Source organism: Mustela erminea, chromosome 2, assembly GCF_009829155.1.
Source record: "Mustela erminea isolate mMusErm1 chromosome 2, mMusErm1.Pri, whole genome shotgun sequence".
Lineage (NCBI taxonomy): Eukaryota > Metazoa > Chordata > Mammalia > Carnivora > Mustelidae > Mustela > Mustela erminea.
In genome coordinates this window covers 102,431,951-102,452,509 of record NC_045615.1, presented here as the reverse complement: position 1 = coordinate 102,452,509, position 20,559 = coordinate 102,431,951, and the positions used below count along the sequence as shown (strand labels likewise).

At 47.8% G+C, this 20,559-nt stretch overlaps 1 protein-coding gene across 2 annotated transcripts in view; it reads left to right on the top strand.

The window, feature by feature from the left end:
• The window catches only part of STK32B (serine/threonine kinase 32B), a 408,749-nt gene extending 391,129 nt beyond the window's left edge, over window positions 1-17,620 (top strand). For both annotated transcript variants that reach the window (XM_032333810.1, XM_032333812.1), the window contains one exon: window positions 15,636-17,620. In XM_032333810.1, the coding sequence (XP_032189701.1) occupies window positions 15,636-15,774 (139 nt within the window). In that variant the 3' untranslated portion in view covers window positions 15,775-17,620. The remainder of the gene's footprint in view (window positions 1-15,635) is intronic.
• The last annotated feature ends 2,939 nt before the right edge of the window (window positions 17,621-20,559 follow it).

Here is a 20,559-nt window from a genome sequence, read left to right as displayed (position 1 = left end):
AAGAAGTTTGACTTTGGAGAGCATGCATGGGGGCGGGCGGTGGTGGAAGGTGAGGGACCCTGCTCAGTGTTGTTTGGGTTCCAGCCAGTGGGCTGCTGGGCAGGGCAGGGCCCCACTCCCCATGAGGCACTGGGACAGGCCTATCATTTGTCCTGGGTGGTGACAGCTCTCTAACTGGGGGTGCCCAGGTCAGTCCCCCACACACACACACCAGGCCAGAGCAGCAGCCTCGCCCCTGCAGGACAAGGTCTGTCTGGTACCCATGTTCTGTCCTGCAGAACAGGAAAGGCCTCCATGACCGCAGTCCCTCAGACCTGGGGAAGATGGCAGCAGACATGGGGGTGATTTCAGAGCTCACCGTCATTTCCCTGCTGTCCTGCCAGCTCTGAGGCTCACGGTCCCTTCCCAGTCTAGAAACCTGGCAGCAGGTTCTTCTGTTCAAACCAGCTTGGGGACCCTGGACCATGGGCTCAGGCAGCCATGTTCTGGACCCGTCTTCCCTTCAGGTCTGGACGGAGGGGTCCTCAGAGAGGACCTGCTGGCAGACTCGAGCCTGTGGAACACCTGAGCAGTGACAGACCCAAGCAGGCAGTGGTGGCATGTCACTCTGTGCCATGTGCCCGAAGACGCTTCATTTGGAATCCAAAGAATCCAAATTATTTCCTTCTAAATGAAAGTGAGATCTTCCTCCTTGTGTCGCTGAGGGCTCGCCTCTGGCTCCATTTAGCAGGAACACCACTGTAGGGTGACTTCAACCAATAAGATGTTCTTTCTCACATGGAAAAGTCAACTGATCAGGGAAACATAGTAGGATTGCCCTGCTTTGGGAGGCCTCCTTAGAGATTTGTGGTCATGGATTAGAAGTGAGGCTGGCACAGATAACAGGAGTTGGCAAAAGAAAGAAAGAGAGGGGAGTCGTTTCCCAGACAGGAGCACCCAAGACTGGCATGGGCAGAAGAGGCAGGAGACAGGAGAGATGGTGGCTGTGGGGGGGACGCTGTGGGCATGGGGTCAGACCTGTGGTTCTGGTCTTGCATCCCTCCCTGAACTGACCCCCACACGCCCGGGGCCCCCAAATGCTGGTAGGCTAGCTCGCACCTTCCATATGCAAGGATCCCTGTGGTGGGCCTGGCTACATCCGACCAGGATGCTGTCTGAGCACCACGTTGACCTCTCCACATCCAAGTTCATTTCTGCTCCACAGTGAACGTGGCCAGTGAGCCACGTCACACCCACCACAGCCCTCCCTGCTGCAGTTTCTCATCTGTACATGTCTGCGAGGGCTCCATTCAAGAGGTGGTTTCCCCAAAGCCAGGAGTTTCCCTTTTAAACCAAGGAAAAAAGTGGAACTTGTTTGTCCCCTGTGGTGGCAGCATCTGCCATGTCGGTACATGAGCCATGGGAACGTAATCTTCCTACCACATCTGCCAGTGACCGGTGGCCTGACTGGGGAGGGGATGCCAAGGTGCTGAGCTGGACTCGCCTCCATGCTTGCTGGGGTCATGTGGCCCCAGGTGGCCTCCAGTGGCTGTCGGCTTTCCTTCTCCATAGGGTTGTTGCAGACGTGATTAGTTAAGATGAGGTCCTATTGGAGGAGAGGGCCATCATCCCTCCTCCAATATGCCTCCAAAGCCACAATGATATGGAGGCAGGAAGGCCAGGGATGGCCAGCAGCCACCAGAAGCTGGGAGAGTGGCTTGGACCAGATTCTGCCTCAGCCTCCAGGAGGAACCAACCCGGCCACCATATTGAGTTCAGACTTCTGGCCTCCAGAATCAAGAGACAATACAATTCTGCTGTTGTAAGCCCCCCTCAGAGGGTGGTGATAAGTTATAGCTGCCGAACGAAATGGTACCACGAACTCTGAGCCAGAAACTGGCTGGTTAGCGAGCAGTCCTGGTGATCTGCATCTTAACCCACTCTTGGGGTCATTTGGACACCCCATGGTTTAAGATCTTCTGCTGAGAGAAATAAAGTGTGCCCAAATGGAGCCTCTTCCAGCGGGTTCTGAGCAGGTCACAGGAAACCCTATCTAAAACTGCAAACCTTCCAGCCTTCCGTCTCCCCTTGCTGTGGGATAGGGACCTGCAGCTCTGACCCCTCGAGGGCTTAAGCATGCTCCAAAGGGCCTCACACCTGCATGGTTACTTGGCCTCTGTAAGACCCTCAGCGAGAATGAGCTCTGCAGCAGAGAAAAGCATCCCTTTCCCCCATGCAATGAGGAAGTCATCCTCAGCGTGCAGTACCCGGGGAATGCCAACGGGCATCAGCCATCCCAGCTCCAGTAGGAGATTTTCATTCAGTCCATTACCAGGAAGCTATCTTCTTAGACTGGACCCTGAGACACGGAAGCAGATCTAGTAGGACCGGTGCCCTCAGGAGGCTCACAGGTGGCAGGGGTCATGCTGGGGTGCAGATGTACATGGACCACTGTTGGGACGCGGAGGACATGCCCTGGGTCTAACCTCTCTGGACCTCACGTTCTAAACAGAGAGCAAAATTAAAATGAGCACTGCCTAATTTTCTAGAAACAAAGCTTATTGCTGGTTTCTGGTCTCAACAGACAGAAGGCTACCAGGCCAGATAGAATGTCTACTTCCCGGGACCAGGCCAGGGACTTGAAACCTTGGCAGCTGAGGCTCCCATTAGCTTGAGAAACACACTGTGGGTCCTGTCCTCCTATTTTTGGCCAAAGAGATGAGTGCAGTTTTTCCAAAAGGTCTTTTCAATAGCCTGTGACAGAGTTTCCAGAATCAGGAGGCCCTGGTGAGAGAGGAGTTTCAGGAGCTAGATTTTCTGTCCATGTCATCTCATAAAGAAACCAACAGACTTAAAATCACATTAAAGCAACATTTGGAGGCTCTGAGAATGTTATATTTAAAAATTAAATACTACACTTGTCATACTTAATAATACTATTAATAATAATAAGCAACATCGGTATATGATTCTATGGTTTGAGATCCCATTTCTTTAACCTGGATTTCTCAGCCTCATTTCCATTGTCATTTGATGACGACTGACATCAGTGTTCTGATGCGGGGACCGTCCTGTGCATCGTATGTTTACCAGCATCTGTGACCTCTACCCATAGATACTGGTATCCCCTCTATCACTGCGACGACCCCAAACTGACCCCAGACATTGCCCGATGTTCCCGTCACCCTGGTGAAGAGTCACTGCTTTGATCCTTCCTTTCCACACTTCCCGAGGTGCGTTATTACTAAGATTCCCAGCGTCTGCAGCTCTGAACTGGAATATAAAGGACTTGGGATCTAATCTCCCATCTCCTAGATTCTGGGCTCTTTCTGCTGCATGTGCTTTCATCCAGCTGTTCAGCACGTGTTTACTCAGGGTCCAATACAGGGAGACACAGCTGGGAACAAGCCCCCCTGTTCTTTTTCTTTTCTTGTCTATTCTTTTCTTTTCTTTTTTTTTTTTTTTTAAGATATCACAAGTAGGTGGAGAGGCAGGCGGGGGTGAGGGAACGGGGGGTGGGGGGAAGCAGGCTCCTTGCTGAGCAGATAGCGTGACACAGGGCTTGATCCCAGGACCCTGAGGTCGTGACCTGACCCGAAGGCAGAGGCTTTAACCCACTGAGCCACCCAGGCACCCCCAAGCTCCCCTGTTCTCACAGGGTTAGCACATTCAGGTAGCACAGGTTACCACACTCGGGTAGCATGAGCTTCAGGACCTGAAGGGAGGGGGTACTTCTGCAAGTGGTGTCTTCAGGGCGTCTCTCCAGGACATCCAGGTGGGGCAGTGGCTCGCACGGAACAGATGGCCATGAGGGCACACTCTTATTTGGGCATCTAGTCTATTCCATGCAGTATGTCCATCCATCCTGTGAGCAGGTACTTTTACTCCTCCCCCACCCCATTATCGGTGAAGAAGGGCAGATTGAGGGCACCTGGCTAAGAGGTGGCAGGGCTGGGGTTCCACAGAGAGAATCAGGTTCCAGGGCCCAGGCACTAACTCAAAATGCAAAACGGCCTCTTGCCCCGTACATTTGATGTTGAACAAGGGATTTCCACTAGCTGTATAGATATTGCCTGTCAGTGAACCCGGGCGTTACAGGTATAAGATGGTATGCATTCACATGACAGCAGTCTGTCCTCCTTACCCATCCCGAGACAGCACAAGAGCATCAAGCCACCACCAGGCTCAGCTGGGGACCAGAGTGGGATGCCTGGACTAAGGCATCAGAAGGATGAACAATCAAAATGTGTTGTGACCTCATCTGCCCAGGTTGCCTCCCTGGAGGAACCCGGCAGTAAGATAGGGACCCTCTGTTGTGGCCTGGAGCCACTGGGGGGATGGAGGTCAAGAAGCATGAAAGTATGATTCATTTCAAGCTCGGAAGGTGGATGAACGGGGCAGGCCCTGGTCCTGCTGCCCTCAGTGCCTGAGCAGGCGGTCAGGGGTAGGCCCAGCCTCTCTGGCCTTGGGCTCAACATCATACCCTGGGCTGGCTTGGGTATCAGTGATCTTTGACTATACAAGGTTTGTGCCATTTGCAGAGTCCTTTAATGTCCCTCTTGTTTCTTCAGCAACCCATGGGGAAGGAAGAAAAGGGTTCTACCTGCATCTTGCAGATTAATCTGCAAAGGAGGGACCTTCGCTGCTGGCACATTCCTTGGCCCCATTGCTAGAAAGAGGTGAAGGTCAAGGACCCTGCCTTCTGAAACAAAGCCAGCATATTTAGGTTCTCTCCAGTCTTTGAGATTCTGATCATATGGTCCAAACGTCATTTATAGGTGAGGATAGACAGGAAAGGGAGCCAACAAACAATTGAGAGCAACTCTATTCTAAACTCTGGAGTAAGGGGAGCACCTTACAGCCATCTGCTCATTCCATTCTCATCACGGTTCTATTCATAGGATTTCTCCTCCCATTTCACAGTTAGGGAAACTGATAAAAGCCTAACTGGGACTATAGTGGCCTCTCTGAATCTCAGAAGGTCTCGAAGCTTTACTGCCCACTGTGGCGGAGGGGAAGAGCCCAGGTGACTGTGTTAGGGAAGGCCAGGGTTTCTGGGATCACTGCTCTGCAAGGAAGATGGTGCCTTTCCAAAGCCCAAGAAAATGGCCAGGGAAAATCAGCTCAGTGATCTGGAACAGCAGGAGGAATTTCAGCCACCGATGAAGATGGCCTCACGGGTGCTTGGATTGCAGAATCCTGATAGTTCCATGAAAACTCGAGAGTTCCATGAAAACTCAAGAGTCAGGGCCCTCTGCCAGTTCCATCAAGGGGGACTGAAGCCTGGTTGAAAAAGGGCTCCTTCTTACACTGTTGGTGGGAATGCAAGCTGGTGCAGCCACTTTGGAAAACAGTGTGGAGGCTCCTCAAGAAATTGAAAATAGAGCTACCCTATGACCTAGTAATTGCACTACTGAGCATTTACTCCAAAGATACTGGTGTAATGAAAAGTAGGGCCATCTGTACCCCAATGTTTATAGCAGCAATGTCCACGATAGCCAAACTGTGGAAAGAGCTGAGATGCCCTTTAGCAGATGAATGGATAAAGAAGATATGGTCCATCTGTACAATGGAATATTACTCAGCCATCAGAAAGGATAAATACCCAACTTTTGCATCAACATGGATGGGACTGGGGGAGATTATGCTCAGTGAACTAAGTCAAGCAGAGAAAGTCAATTATCATATGGCTTCACTTACTTGTGGAGCATAAGGAATAACATGGAGGACTTTAGGAAAAAGAAAGGAAAAGTGAATTGGAGGATATAGGAGGGGGAGCTAAACCATGAGAGATTATGGACTCTGAGAAACAAACTGAGGGTTTGGGGGGAAATGGGTTAGCCTAGTGGTGGGTATTAAGGAGGGGACATATTGCATGGAACACTGGGTGCAAACAATGAATCTTGGAACACTTCATCAAAAACTGATGATATACCGTATGGTGACTAACATAACGTAATAAAAAATAATAATAAAAAAAAAGAAAAAGGGCTCCTGATCTTGACATGTTCCTCCCAGCCAGCGGAAGACCCAGGAAAATATAGCATGGCAGGTTTCCAGTGAGTTAAGGGTGACATGCGGTCCCTGACAAATAGCCCTGCGTCCATAAGACCTTATTTGTATTAGGAGTACAGTGCTGTCACTGGTCTGCTCAGGCTTAGATTATTTAAATTCCTGTCTTTTTTCCCCTTCAATCAGTTCTCTTTAGTAAGACAGAGGTACCTTATTTTGTATGGGAGTACTTAGAGGCCTTATTAAATCCTTTATGAAATAGGACTGTGTAGGAGTTTGAAAATTATAAGTAGGATCTAATGGTCTGTTTTGAAGTAAATGCTGTTGTTTTAGTCCTGGTCTAATTTTCTCTCCATTACATCTACAAATATCATTACCAGCCAGTTAAATAAAATAATACTATCACTATGTGTGCATGTTGCAAACCTGTTATATGCCATGCATTTACATTTTATCTAAAATTAATCCTCACCACAACCTTGATTTGTAAATGCAGACATCTAGAGAGAAGTAGTCATTTGCCTGAGGTCAGCAGTCCGTGTTTTATAGACCTGGGGACCCACATAGGTTTCCACTATACTACTCTGGCTCTTGCTTTTAACTTTTTATAAACGTTGTAGCCTTAACTAAAATACCCAAGTGAAGCAAGGGAGAGCATTGCCTAGAATGTATGTAAAAAAAAATGGAGTATAAACAGTAAGATGGTCTGAAATAAGTGCTTAAGGGTAATTGGCAACTTCTCGTAGGATCCTTAATGTTGATTTCCTCCACTTGATCCAGCTCCGGCCCTCTCTGAGGCTTCTTATGAAAAAGCCTCAGATTCTCTGCCTGAAATGCCTACTTTGTGGGTTGCACTGTGTCCCTTAGAGGGATATGATGAACTCCTGGACTGCGCGCTCCCCCATACTGTATTTGAATAGAGGTCTTTGCAGAAGTGATCAAGTTAAGATGATGTTGAACCGGATGAGAGTGGACCATAAATCTAATCACTAGGGTCTCAATAAGGAGAGGGACATTGAAGACAGAGGCAAAGACTGGAGTGATGCAGCCACAGTCCAGGGTGTGGCCAGGATTACTGACAACCCCTGGAAGCTGGAAGAGACAAGGAAGGATCTTCCCCCAGAGCTCCGCTGACACCTTGAATTGCAGACTTCTGGCCTCCAGAACTTCGAGAGAATACATTTCACCCAGCAGCTGGTACTTCATCAGGCACCCCTGCTAAACACACACACCTTCCAGGGACTAATTGAGTTTCCACAACTGGCAGCCATGAACCCTGGATTCCTCCCAAATTTTAACCAAAATTTTAAGTATACCTATTAGTCGCAGAAAAGTTATTTTACAAATAGCGCAAAATAAATAAAAATTAGTGATTTGGGAATTCTACCACTGAACCACCCATGCAAAATTAGTGATTTCGAAAGGATGCACATTTGACACAAAAATAAATGAGTGATATTTTAATAAATTTAATAATTATCTACATATGTCTCATTGCCTCACCTGAAAATACTGTGGCCCCGGAAGGTCACAGAGACAGATACCAGCATAAATGTTGCCTTCCCTGAACTGTCATGGCTGCAACGGATGGAGAGAAAAAGCTAATGGCCTAGGTAAAACAGGATTCTTTGGGGGGCTTCTGTGGCCACAGGGAGGGCTGGGGTGCACGGGGACTCCAAGGTCGCTGGGACCCAGGCTAGGACTCACTCCTTCCTTCTCTTGGCAACTTCTGTTTCTCTGCACTTTGAAGTCCTTTTCTTTTACTGTAAACCAGTTCTTTCCACACAGTGGAAGACACAGTGCAGAGAGTGCCATAGTCTCCCAGCTCTACCACCAAACTCAAGAAAGGGGATGAGAGAGGATGCTAAGGGGAAATCAAGAAGGGGAAGGTTTTCCAGATCTCAAATTCTAGTATCTCAGGGAAAGGCTCTGATTGGCCCAGCTTGGGTCAGGTGATATCTCCTGGACCAATCTGATCTGGCCATCAGAGGGGGACTCTGATTGGTACTGCTTGGGTCAAGCTCTTGCCTTACCCAATCAATGGAAAGGACCAGGAAGGTGAGGTCTATTAAAGGTGGCAGCTGCTGTCTGAACCCAGAACCACAAAGGCAAGATAATGGCAATGCTCTCCACTGAGGGGAGTTGATAGTGTAGGGTTAATTGAGTCCAGGAGAGGAAATAAAAGGGGGGCATGACAGATACTGAAGTCTAGGGCAAATTAATAAAGAAGAAGCAGGTGGTCCCACTTGGCTTCCCATCTGACCTCTTCTGGGCAGGTGAAACATGGTAACCATACATGGATTCGGGCAGGGAGGGTAAGGGGACAAACAGGGCTGGCTGCCCAAGCAGAGAGGTGAGCAGCCCCAAAGTGGACCCTGAACTCAGGCCCCTCAACCGTCAAAGAGTTCATTCTTGTCTGAAGACACAGGGTTTCCCTACGGGAACTTCACAGCTCTGAACTGCACTGATGCCATTATTCACCAACAGACCAGTGTCTGGACCTCCAGATCCTACACCCAGATCAATTCCCCAATCTCAGGGGCTTACAACAACAAAGGTTTGTTTCTTACTCATGCTATATGTCTATAGCAGGTCATGAAGTGGGTGGGGGTTTGTTGCTCCCACATCACCATCATCCTCCTCACTCCAGAACCCAGCCTGAAACAGCATTTTTGGAGCATCACAGTGACAGAGGAAAGACACTTTGAGAGGGTCTAGCATCAGCCCTGCTCCAGCCTGTTGGTAGCATTTCTACTCACCCTCCTTGACCAAAATTGGGCACACAGCCTGCCTAGCCCCAGGAGCCTGGAAGTGAGCTCCTGCTGGCTGCCGGGAAAACGGCAGATCCGACTGGTAAACACGATTAGTGACTGCCCATCCACAAGGCTGCCCATGCATGACTTTCTTGTGCACCCAAATCATTGAGGATCCAGCAAGTATCCCCTGAAACTCAGCTCAGATACAGATCAGCCTCACCTCTAAATCTAGAGAGAAATCTGCTCATGCAGGCACGCAGGAAGAGACATGTGGCTGGGATGGCAGAGAGAGCCATCCTCCTTTCAAGTCTTGAAAGTCCTCCTTGAAAGTCCTCCTTTCAAGCCTGGGCTTGGGTCTGAAGAGCTTTGTGACCCACCATCAGTTGCTCATCCTTTTGCTATCCCTTCTCATCCTCACTAGGGGCATTGTTAATTCTTCTCCAGAAGGTGGACATAGGCATTCAGCAAGAAGGTGTTGGAGAACACACTCAATATCTCTTAGTCCCCATCACTCAGAAACCTGAGACTGCATTCCCTTCCATTTTCCCCCAGCGAGATCTGTTTGCAAAGTGGGGGAGAGAAGGAGAGGATAGTAAGATAATCCGCTACATTTTGCTGTATCATACCCACGGTGTAGCAGGCTCCATCCGAAGACTCCCTCAAATACATTTGCTTTAGGCAACAGCAGATAAGACAGAATTCTAATGCTTCTGGCCAAAGGATGTTATTGAATTTGTGAGATAAGAGTTGCATACAAGGTGATCTTCCCAGTAAGTGATGAGGTTTGAAAGTAGAACAGCCAGTTATACTGAGTCTTTACTTAAGGAAGAGCCTTTCCGGTCTTGTGTTTCATCGGTCAGAATCCCAGAGGAAATACTCCAAGGAGATATTAGTTGAAAAGGCCCTCTGCATGTCCCACTGCTCACACACAGGATAGTGCAGTGGACTGGGGCTTCAAGGAAGCCAGGAAGAGGGGGGAGAGGGAGACCATTGGGGGACAGGGCTACCTCAGCTAGAATAGTGACCTTCCAGTGTCCCCCTGCTCAAGGAGACTGTGCAGGGAGGGCCTGGGGAATAGATTCCCCAACTTGATTCCCCTTGCTCTTCTTGATCTCTGCAGGGATCCCCACTGACTAAGCAAGCTGAAGCCAAGGGCTTAAGAGCTCTGCCCCCCTTCCCCACCAAGTCAGATTCCCAGGCACCAAGCAGGGCTGAGTGAAGGCAAGAACAATGGGAGATGGTCAGCCCAGGGGGCTTTAAAGAACTGAAGAGAGAGAATTATTCTAGAAAACACACTAAAGGCCAAAGGGGAGCAGCTGTCACAAGCATATTTCTGTTTCATTTCTAAGTAGAAGAGTTTCTACACTTCTGAGCTATCTGCCATGCAGAGGGCTGTCTTAAGGGGGTGGGCAGCAATGTTTTGCTAAGAGTGGTCTCCTCTAGGGATGCTAGAAAAGGGATTCTTGCAGTGCACACACAAGTCTACACTTCAGTAGACACCTCCCAACCCTAACCGGATAACCTCTGCTCGGTTTGGCATGTGTGCTTCCAGAACTTTCCTGTACTTCAACTCTGGTTTTCATGAACCACAGAGAAGCAGTATACATAATAGCTAAGAGCACAGACTCTGGAGTCAGACTGGCTTGTTTTCAATACTGATCCTTGCTAGCTAGCTTTGTGACCTTGGACCTCACGCTAGCCCCTCAGTCTCCTGATCTGCAAACTGGGATGTAAATACTTACTTCCTAGGGTGGTTGTTAGAATAAGTGAGTTAACACATGTTAAGTACCTAAAAGCCTCTGCCACATAAGCAGCCCTATACAAGTGTTTGTTCATATAATTCATTATATACAAAATTATCAAACCATATCCATTAATTGCTGTGTCAAACATTGTTTTGCCTTTATTTTTTTTAATACACACAGAGAGAGAGAGAGAGAGAAACAACCTATCCCAACTCCCTCAGCTACAAAAGAAAAAGCTCCATGTATGTTAACTCATGTAAATTTTTGCCCACAAGGGCCATGACTCACTAGTTTTGCAAATGGCAATCCAATTTTTGTCCAGCTAGGACACCCTGTTGCTTCATCTAATTACACCTGGCCTTTTCTCCCCCTTGGGGTGTTGACACAGAGCCTGCCAACCTGGGAAAGCACCCTGCTTAATAAAGGGTGGGCATTTATTCCTTTATTGGCCCACCCATCCTTCTGGCATCTGCGGTTTGCGTACCTGCTGCAGGCCGGTTGCTGGCCTGGGTGCTGAAAACATAACAGATGCCATGCTGTGGCCCTCTTCCAGTGGATGAGAGACACACTGTGGATGAGAGGCACAGTGGGTTGGGAGACCTGGTTCCAGTCTCCAGTTCCATGCCCTGGTCTTCCCTGGCTTAAGGCCCCCTCTGCATCCCACCACAAATGCTGGGGAGTGGATTCTCTTGTGCTAAGCCTGTTGTCCTACTTCACCCACGTCTGGGTCCTGACCCTCAGCCATCCCATGTATATCCCATTTCAGCACCCTCTGCTCCTCCAGTTCTTCTGCTCTGACCTCATCCCCAACAAGCATGTGGCCTGAAGAGCCATTTCTGGGGAACTCCTTGCTGGGAGTCACTCATCAGAACTACTGCAGGTAGTTAAGTTTTACTTATTGATCCTCAGTTTCCCCATCTGCAAAAGGGGAATACCCCACACTGATCATCATCATAAAAATAGCTGCTCTTCGCCTGGGTGGCTCTGTCAGTTAAGCAACTGCCTCTGGCTCAGGTCATGGTCCCAGGGTCCTGGGATCAAGCCCGGGGTCAGGCACTCTGCTCAGCAGGGAATCTGCTTTTCACTCTGTTTGACACCCCCCCACCCCAACTCATGCACTATCTCTCAAATAAATACATGAATCTTTTAAAAAAAATAGTTGCCCTTTATAAAGTACCTGCTATGGAACAGACAGTCGGATAGCACACAGTGGTTAGTCTTCTCCCATCCCTGTGTTACAGGTGAGGAGAGAGAGGCTTGAAGTCGAGAGTGCCCAGCCATTTGGCCAGTGATGGTGAGGCTGGGCCTCTGACCTAACTCCCAGCCCTGCACTCTCCCACTGCACCACTTTGCCCCTCCATTCATGTTTCTACACCGCCAGGAAACATACATGGGGAGAGCCAGTGGAATGCTAGGAATAGATGTGAAAGCACTTTATACTGACTACATTCATGAAAACCAGGCTCTCACATCAGAGGTCAGGCCTCACCTATAGAAAGTCCATAGCAGATGGATGTTGGTATTAAGCAGACTCACTCCATCCTGCGTGTGGGAAGTAGCTTGATTTGAAATGACTTTGATTGTTAATCATTTTATTTTACTCTTCTCAAATGCTATGCCTTTGAAAAAATGCCTTCAGCCAGATTTATTACAAATTTTAATGTGTGTCTTACTCTCCTTGGTCAAGGTTCGCTATCTCAGAATGCTTCCTTCTGGCATCTGATGGTAGAGTTCAGGAGGTTGATGGAACTCATGTCTGTCACTTGGAATCCTGGCCACAAAGCTGACAATTAATTTGATAAGTTGCCTGAGAAAATTAAATGTTCCTGCCATTGCAGAGATAACCAGCCAATTTGCATCAGCAGACTAGTAGGATATGCAAAATCCTTTTTCATTTCTTCCAGAGTTACAGATAACTGAGCTGTGGGCTTGTCACAGAAGTGAGCTCTCAGAGCCACAATCATAATGGTTTCATATCTCTGTCTTGGTTCACAGATTCCTATTTGAACAACATGAGCCTTTCTAATTCCTTCAGAGCGTGAAAAAATCATTCCATGCTCTCTTCCCTCCAGGTCAGGATTGAATGGCACAGGAGCTGGTGGAAAGAGCAGGGAACTGGGGGAACGATAGCTCTGGGTTTGAATCCAGCCTCCCAAAGTCATATAGCTAGTAAGTGGTAGACCCAGGGACAGAAAGAGCCTGGCTCTAAGCCTGGGCCCTTAGTGCTATACCATGCCACTCCCTTCCAGCAGAAGTTTTGTCACAGTGAATGTTCACTGTTTTCTCTGTGTCTTGCTCTGCAGTCCCTTCCACTGTGAGCCAAAGGCAGTGCTGGTAGAAGGGGAGGGTACTGAATGGGTGGGTGGGTGAGTGGGTGGAAGGTGGAAAGACATTAATAAGCTGGGAGGGTGGTGGATGGATGGATGGATGGACGGATGGATGGATGGATGGATGGTGGGTAGAAGGGAAGCTAATGAATAGATGATAGTTGAAGGGTGTATGGGTGGATGGGAAATGGGGCTGAGTGAAGAGGTCAACAGATTGGTGTATAGTGAATAGATGAAGTGGACAAATGGATGGATAGGTGACTGGGTAGATAAGGAGCTAGATCAAGAATAGGTGAGAGGATGGATGGGTGGAGGATGTGTGAATAATGAATGGATGAGGTAGATGGATGGGTGTATATATGAAAGGTGGGTGGGAGGTAAATAGGTAAGTGAATGAAGAGTGGATAGATGGGCTGGGAGTAGGACAGTAGGGTGGACAGATAGAAGTGGGTGTATGGATGAATGGATGGATGGGGTAGATGAATGGGCAGACGGGTAAGTAGGTGGATGAACATATGGATGAGTGGGTGGATAATGGATGGTGAATGGTTGGTGGGTGAGTGGGGGCACAGATATAGAGGGAAGTAGGAAGAATGCTGCCTTTGATGCCTCCCAGAACTGGGTTAGAATTTCAGCTCCATAGGCTATAGGTGGATGGATGGAAATTTAGAGAAAGGTCCTTCTTTCTTCATTCAGCAACCTTGGTTCACACTGAATCTGATGATAGATTGCCAGGAGATGACCCATACCTCATTTAGTTGATGCTCTAGGGTGTAGTACTCATGGTCACAAAAAAATATGTATGGGACTTTGAAACTGCTAGTTCTACCAAAGTGTCTAAACCATCAGTTCAAGAAAGGATGCTGGTCCATGCTGCCATATTCTGCTCTACTCTCTGGGCCTTACCTCACTCCTGTCCCTTCATTTCAAATCCCTGTCCCTCCCTCATGCTACCCCCATTCCATACCAATCCTTAAAGTTCAGCTTAAATGCTGCCTCCTGCAGGAAGCCTTTCCTGACCTACTCAAGACTTCCAAATCCATCTCTTCCTCATCTGCTCCACTCTTTATTATGCAACTTTGGAAGCTATATTTTGTGTCAGAGAAGTACAAGAGTCTAGAGACAGTAATGCCATCTGTGCTATGTTTGAGCATTTCAAAGGAAATCCTAATGGGATTCACCTTTACCTTGTGATACACCCAGAGAATTATATGGCATTACAAATGTGAACCAAAGAGGATGTCCTACTTTGGAAGTACAGGTGTTTTCCATTTAGTTTTTTAACCATTTAAGTCTTCCCTAGTTATGATCTGATTTTCTTTCCAGAGGTGCCTGGAAGAGTGTCCCAGGGTAGAGGGGAGGACAGAGAAGAGATAAGGGAGAAAGTTTCCCAAGCAGCCCTGCCCAGGAAGTCCGACTACTCCCACCCCTCGCACTAGACTTTCCCTGCCTCCCCTGCTTTGTCCTCTGGATCCCAGCTTGCCCTCTGGGAGCTAACCCCTCCTCCACTAAGACGATGAATGTTAACCCTAACCTCCTTTCCCAGGTGTATTAACCTGGACAGCCACAAGCCTCGGGGCCAGAAGGACTGCACACCTGGTCCTTGCCCCTGCAGGTGGACAAAGGGTAGGAGACAGTGGCCACCAAGTTGATGGTCTTCAAAATATTGTGTTGCTGCTGCTACTTCGCCATAACTCCAAGGACTCACTCATATGCTGACACTGTTGCAAACACTACACATACACACACATTCACACACACAGGTCCTATGACCCGTCAAGGCCATGGACTGTATTGTAGTCACTGGGGGGCATCCACACTGCCCTGTGTCAGGCATTAGGTCTGCACTCTTTGACAGAACCTCCTAATGTGAAAAGTAAATTCAGGCTGAAACGTGCATCTTTCAGAACAAGGAGAATGGTGGCAATCTTAGTATTTCCAGCCCTGTAGTAGATCATTTACACACGTTCTCTCTGATCCCCTTAGCTTCCTCCAAGTGAATGGCAGAATCCCAGGTTTAGATAGGGAAGCCAAGGCCTGGAACTCAGCAGCAGCCTGACCAACGGTGCCTGAGAAGCAAGTACAGAGAGCTATGTTCTTCCTCCCTAAATGTCTCCATTCTATTTTTTGCCTGCACCATACATGCAGTGACAGCTGTGGGATACTGCGTGAACCTGAACTTGCAGGTCACAAGGAGAAGGATGTTGATATCTTAGATCATGTGGAGGGTGACCAGGAGGCCAGCTATGAAGAAATGCAATCTTTAAAATCATGCTCCCTTAACAGTCTGTCATGGGCCATTTTGTAAGGCTGGGCGCTCATCCGTTTGGATATTTATTTGACAGGTAGTTTGATTAGTGTCCATTGTCCCATTTAGAGAGTAAGCTCCATGAGGAAAGAGAAGATGACTACTGTGCTGGCCAGGATTTCCCCTGCTCCGTGGCAGGATAGCTGGTACATCAGTGGACGTTCAATACATACACATGAATGAATGCTGCGTAGGACTCATCACTTACACTGACACTGTGAATTACACGCGTGATCTATAGACTTCCCAGGGAGTTATAAGACAGGAATTGTTTTCTCCATTTTACAGAGAAAATGGGGAAACAGAGGCTCTGTATTTAACACAGGAGTGTACCTGACCCAGGCTTGGACCCCAGGCCTGCATGGCTCTAGGGCACCACACTCTGGTCTGGGGAAGGTACGGACTGAGGACTTCCCAGTTGCCCTGTTTGCACAAATGCATCTGCTGGCCATCCCGTTGCCCTCTATTCCACGTCACCATCTCAGGTCTGTGCTGTGTTTGTTTGCAGGCTGAGGAGGCAGCAGGGACAAAGCGGCCAGCTCATGGACACAGAAGGCCGGGCTGGGAGCCAGACCCAGGGCAAGCTCCAGGACGGACGCAACAACAACATTCTGGCCCACGCCTGCTCCCGTGGCTGCAGCAGCTAAGCCACCACCTGCGGCCACCTGACGGGACTGCACACATCTCTGTCCTGCCCACTGGAAGCCCCTCTCTGTGCCACAATGGCCCCTGTCTCACCCCTGATGACATCAGATGCAGAGAGACAGCCTTGAACTTGAGCTGAGAAGGCCAGGTTCCTGTCCCAGGTGCCTGATTCTCTGAGTGACTTTGGACAACCTTGCCCCTCCTGTGCCTGTTTTCTGCATCTGCCAAAGGGGTTAAAACAACTCTTTGTCCCACCTAAAACTACAAGGTTATTGGGAAAAACCAAATGGTTAGCAGACATGGAAAACCTGTGACGTTTCTGAAATTGTTTACACAGGCAAAATACAACCTTGGTGTCTGAAGTGCACTCCTGTCCCATAAAGCAATTAGACCATCCCAACTTTACAGTTTGGACCATCGCGGCTTGTCACACAGTACTTTTGAAAATGCAACCCAGTGTCAAAATAAATATCTCTGTTCCTGCCCGTCCAATGGGAACACCATTCCCAAATCCTGGAGCGAAACCTAACGTGTATTCACTTGCCTCTCTGCCAGGCCAGTCTTTCTGACCCTGGAAGAGGGCATGACCTGCACACCAGCCTGGTCCCCTGGGTCTCAATGCTGCAGGTACACGTCTGCCCTTATTCACAGAAGACTGCCTCCCACCTATAATTTCATCAGCTCCCCACCCCACCCCACACCCTGCACCGGGATGCCCTTCAGAAGGTGAAGTCACTGACCGTCAGTTGCTCCTATCAAGTGCCATCAGAGTTTCTCCCCAGACTGAGTCCTACAGCCAAATTTTGAGTCCCCATCCCCCTTCTAGGTGTTTTTCCTTCAAAGGGTGTGAAGTGGTCTCCTCAGCATTGTCTTAAAGAGGGTCCCCAAATGCCATTGATGAGGTGGTCCTGTATTGACAGATAGAGAAGTATGGGTGACTAGAAAGTTCACTCTAGAAGGACAGTGGACTCCCACAAGGAACAGACTGCCGAAGGACCTGTTGGGGGAGCACTCGGCCTCTGAATGGGGAGAAACTGTAGCGCCAGGGACAGAGCTCAGATGTAGTCAGTCTCCTCCAGAATCCAGCCCTGCTGTTTACTAACCAGAAGACCTTAGGCAAAACTGCACAATCACTTATGTGTCATTTCCTTGTTTTCAAGCGGTGATGATAAAACCAGCCTTGCAGGGTTGTTGTAGGGCTCAATGGCATCCGGCGCATGGCGCACCCAGCATGCACCGCTCACTGAATGGTAACCACATTTTTTGGGCATCACTGTCATCGTCTGGAGAAACTTTGCTATGTCACTCATTTGGCAGGTCACTTTCTATAGAAATAAGCTTGGTGTTTAGAACCCCTTGAACTTTTCTTCTGGAGTCTTTGAACTCTGTCTATCCCTGTTCAAAGTTCAGGTGTGTTTTTATTTTTTCTTAACAACTTCCGGTTTTTACTTTTTACATCAGGAATCAATGCTTGGGGCTGTCGACATCGTCTCCTGGGTATATTAAGAAATGTTTTAATGGACGGTGTGGTTTTATATTTTTATTTTAAAAACAAGAAACGATCAGTATTTTCCTCCTTCAAACCAAGCCTATTTCTCGATTATGTTGCCCACGTAAGTCTACTTGTCTTGCACACTTGTCACTCTCTGTCCCCCATTGGCACTGTCCTGTTCCCTCCAGGAAATCACAGGGCTGCTCCTCTCTTCACTGTGACCCGGGCAGCATGTCAGATTTCTTGCCGGGCTGAATTCATGAAGTAGGGGGCAAGAGCTGGAAGCAGCCCAAGAGATGCTGGACTTCCTGGCTGTGTTTAAGTCAGTTGTTGTTTCTTGTTAGAATAAAACTATTTCTTGGACATTCCTTCTTATAACTTTGTTCTTATTTGCGGTTGGGTGGGATGGGCAATGTGCCCCTGAGTCAAAAGGCTCAAACTGAATTAGAAACATAAAGATTGGAGGGGAAGGATCCCAAGTCAGTGATGTGTTTATTTTCATGGGAAGGATCCCAAGTTGGTGATGTGTTTATTTTCCTCACAGAATACAATCAAACTTGTCAATTCAAGGCCCCATCCAACTTGATCACAATTTATATTATTATTATTCATCATAGTGATTATTTTACACTAGAAACCTGTGATCTATTCATTAGGGGAAAAACAAGAATTTTTCACCTAGAGGAAAACATTCTTAAAATGTCGAATTCCCTCTGAGACGTTTATACGGCACATGTGTGGGTATAACCAGCATTTGCTTTATAACAGACTTCTCGATTTCCTGCCTCCTGCCTTTGCCCACCCTGTCATCCCTACCTGGGATGCCTTTCAACTCCCATCTTTGCACATCAAAATACATATCTCTTAGGGCCACCTCTTCCATGATGCCTTCTGGTCTCCTGGCAGCACTAAAACAAGCCAGACATAATCTCATCCATATACTTGCTCATGCAGTTTCTATCACTATCTCTTGGCTCTGATGGCTGTTAACTGCACAGTAGGGCTACTTTTGCCCATGGATCATCCTCCATGTCTTCAAGCCCTTAAGAGATGCCAGGTCCTCTTCAGGGCTATGTCTGTACCCACCCTCTGTATTCCAGTCCCAACACTACCTGGTTCATAAGAGGTAATCAATAATTTTGGAATGAATGAGATAAGAGCGAGCCCAACACAAATTGGGGTGGGCTGTGTGAAGCTTTCTTTGGGCAGCCTCCTGTCTCCAGTCTGGCCCCACTGCCACTTCTTGGGGCTTTTGGCTTTCCAGGTTCCAGTACTGCCTGGCCCCCACCCCCACCCAAGAGTGCCTGATCCCTCTCCACCCCCTCAGATATATCTCTCCTGAGTTCCAAGTTCCACAAGAGTTTTCCCTTCTCCCTCATTCAAAACCCCATTCCCAGGGTTTGTAACCCAGCCCAGTACTGGTTGAGCAAGCAATCTGATTAGAGAAACCCATTCCCAAGCAAGAATTTGCATAAGGATTATTATTTGAAATCTAAGCATAGTAGGACAAACTATAGGCTGGTGATGTCCACAGGGCTCTCCTACCCCCACTAAAATATATTGCAGGATTCTCATACCAGGGGGTAAAAACAATTCATATTTAGAGTAATAGTCATCCCAAAGCTGGATGCCGTGAGTCCCTTCCCGCTTACTGCTACATATTTCCAACCCTCCTCCCCAGTCCAGGCTGTGAACTCCATCAAGTGAGCTGTGCACAGCTGGACCCCAGCACAGAGCTGCTTTTAGGCAGGTTCTCAGTGGGTGTGGAAGGAGTGCACATGTGCACACAACCCCACTTTGGCGCCCAGCTCTAGCATGTTTAGCAAATGCCTGTCACTCTGATGATTCAGCTCACGCACTGTGCCTTTCACAATTTCCTCTTCTGACCAGGAACAAGAAATCATGGTGAGGTCTCTCTCGTGCTTAATTATTGACTGTCACAAAACATGAGTAGCTTTTTTTTTTTCCCCTGGGTAATCATGGACAAGCATGATTAATAGATTTTCCTCTCAGTGTCTCTGTTCTTCATGTTGATTCCCCATCTCCCAAACACACACTTCCTAATTCTCTCCTCTCTGCAGAGAGTGATGCATTACACACAGATCCTTCCCAGGTGTCAACACTGCCGTTTTGCATTGTCCTGATTCTGAGAAGTTATTGGTACAACCATGTTCTATGCTTAGTCCAATGGCATTTTATTTTATTTTATTTTATTTTATTTATTTTTTCAATGTTCCAAGATTCATTGTTTGTGCACCACACCCATTTCTTAATAGAAATTCATTTTACATCTCATGTTTAGCCAACTCTTAAAAAGTAAGGTGGAGACTGGGGGCTCTCAGGTGGTGCTCTGAGAGGCAGGATGAGAAAAACCTGAATCGTGTTGTGCTGACAACTCTTCCTTGTATCCCCAGTCCTCACTATAATAGGGTCTCAGTGTAGGTCATGAGACAATAGCAAGACAGGATTCAGTGAATTAGTGACCATACCAACAACAGTGCCATCATGCAGAACCCTGTGAGAAGCTCAAGTTAAGCAAGAAGACCAGGATCAAGATCTTAGCAAGGCCCTCTACTCTTCTCAAATTTTGACCTTCGCACTGGCAAGTTCAAGATGTCAAGCAGCTCCAGCCATTAGTAATAGTGGCCCCACCAGTGACTCAGATTCTAACCAACCAGTAGAGAAATTCCTCCTTTGTTGTGGGGGAACTGGGAAAGTATTGATCACAGACATTCCTAGCAGAGGACAGTGTGTGAAAATTCCCTTTGGGCAGTCCTACTCCATTAGAGACCAAAAACAAATAATCCCAATATTTAGTCACTCTCCTTCTCTACATCTCCTTCCATAGAATTTCCCAACCCTCACCTACTTATCACTCCTTGAGGTCACAACCAGGGTGTGATGGTGGATGTGCTTTCCTGTAGTATGTTTCATGTCTATACCTCTGGAAGAAATAGTTCCATATTCTGTAGAGTATTGTTAAAGTCTTTTCTGCAAAGTCCCAAAGGTAAGAAAGAAACCTGGTCATCTTCCAAGAAGAGCAAATCATTCAATATGGCTTAAGCAGGTGGTAGGTTTTGGCAAGTGTCAGGTGCCCATCTACAATAGTCAGGAAATTTCACTGCCATAAAGGTGAATTCCTCATTGCAACCCTTTACAACCTGTTGGGTGGTTGCCACAGTGACTGGTATGATTTGGTTACAGGCTACTTTATCATTCTGGGTCCAAGAGCAGAAACATGTGTAGCAGAGCAGAAGTCAGCCCATGATGGATGTATAACATGTGTACGTCTTTG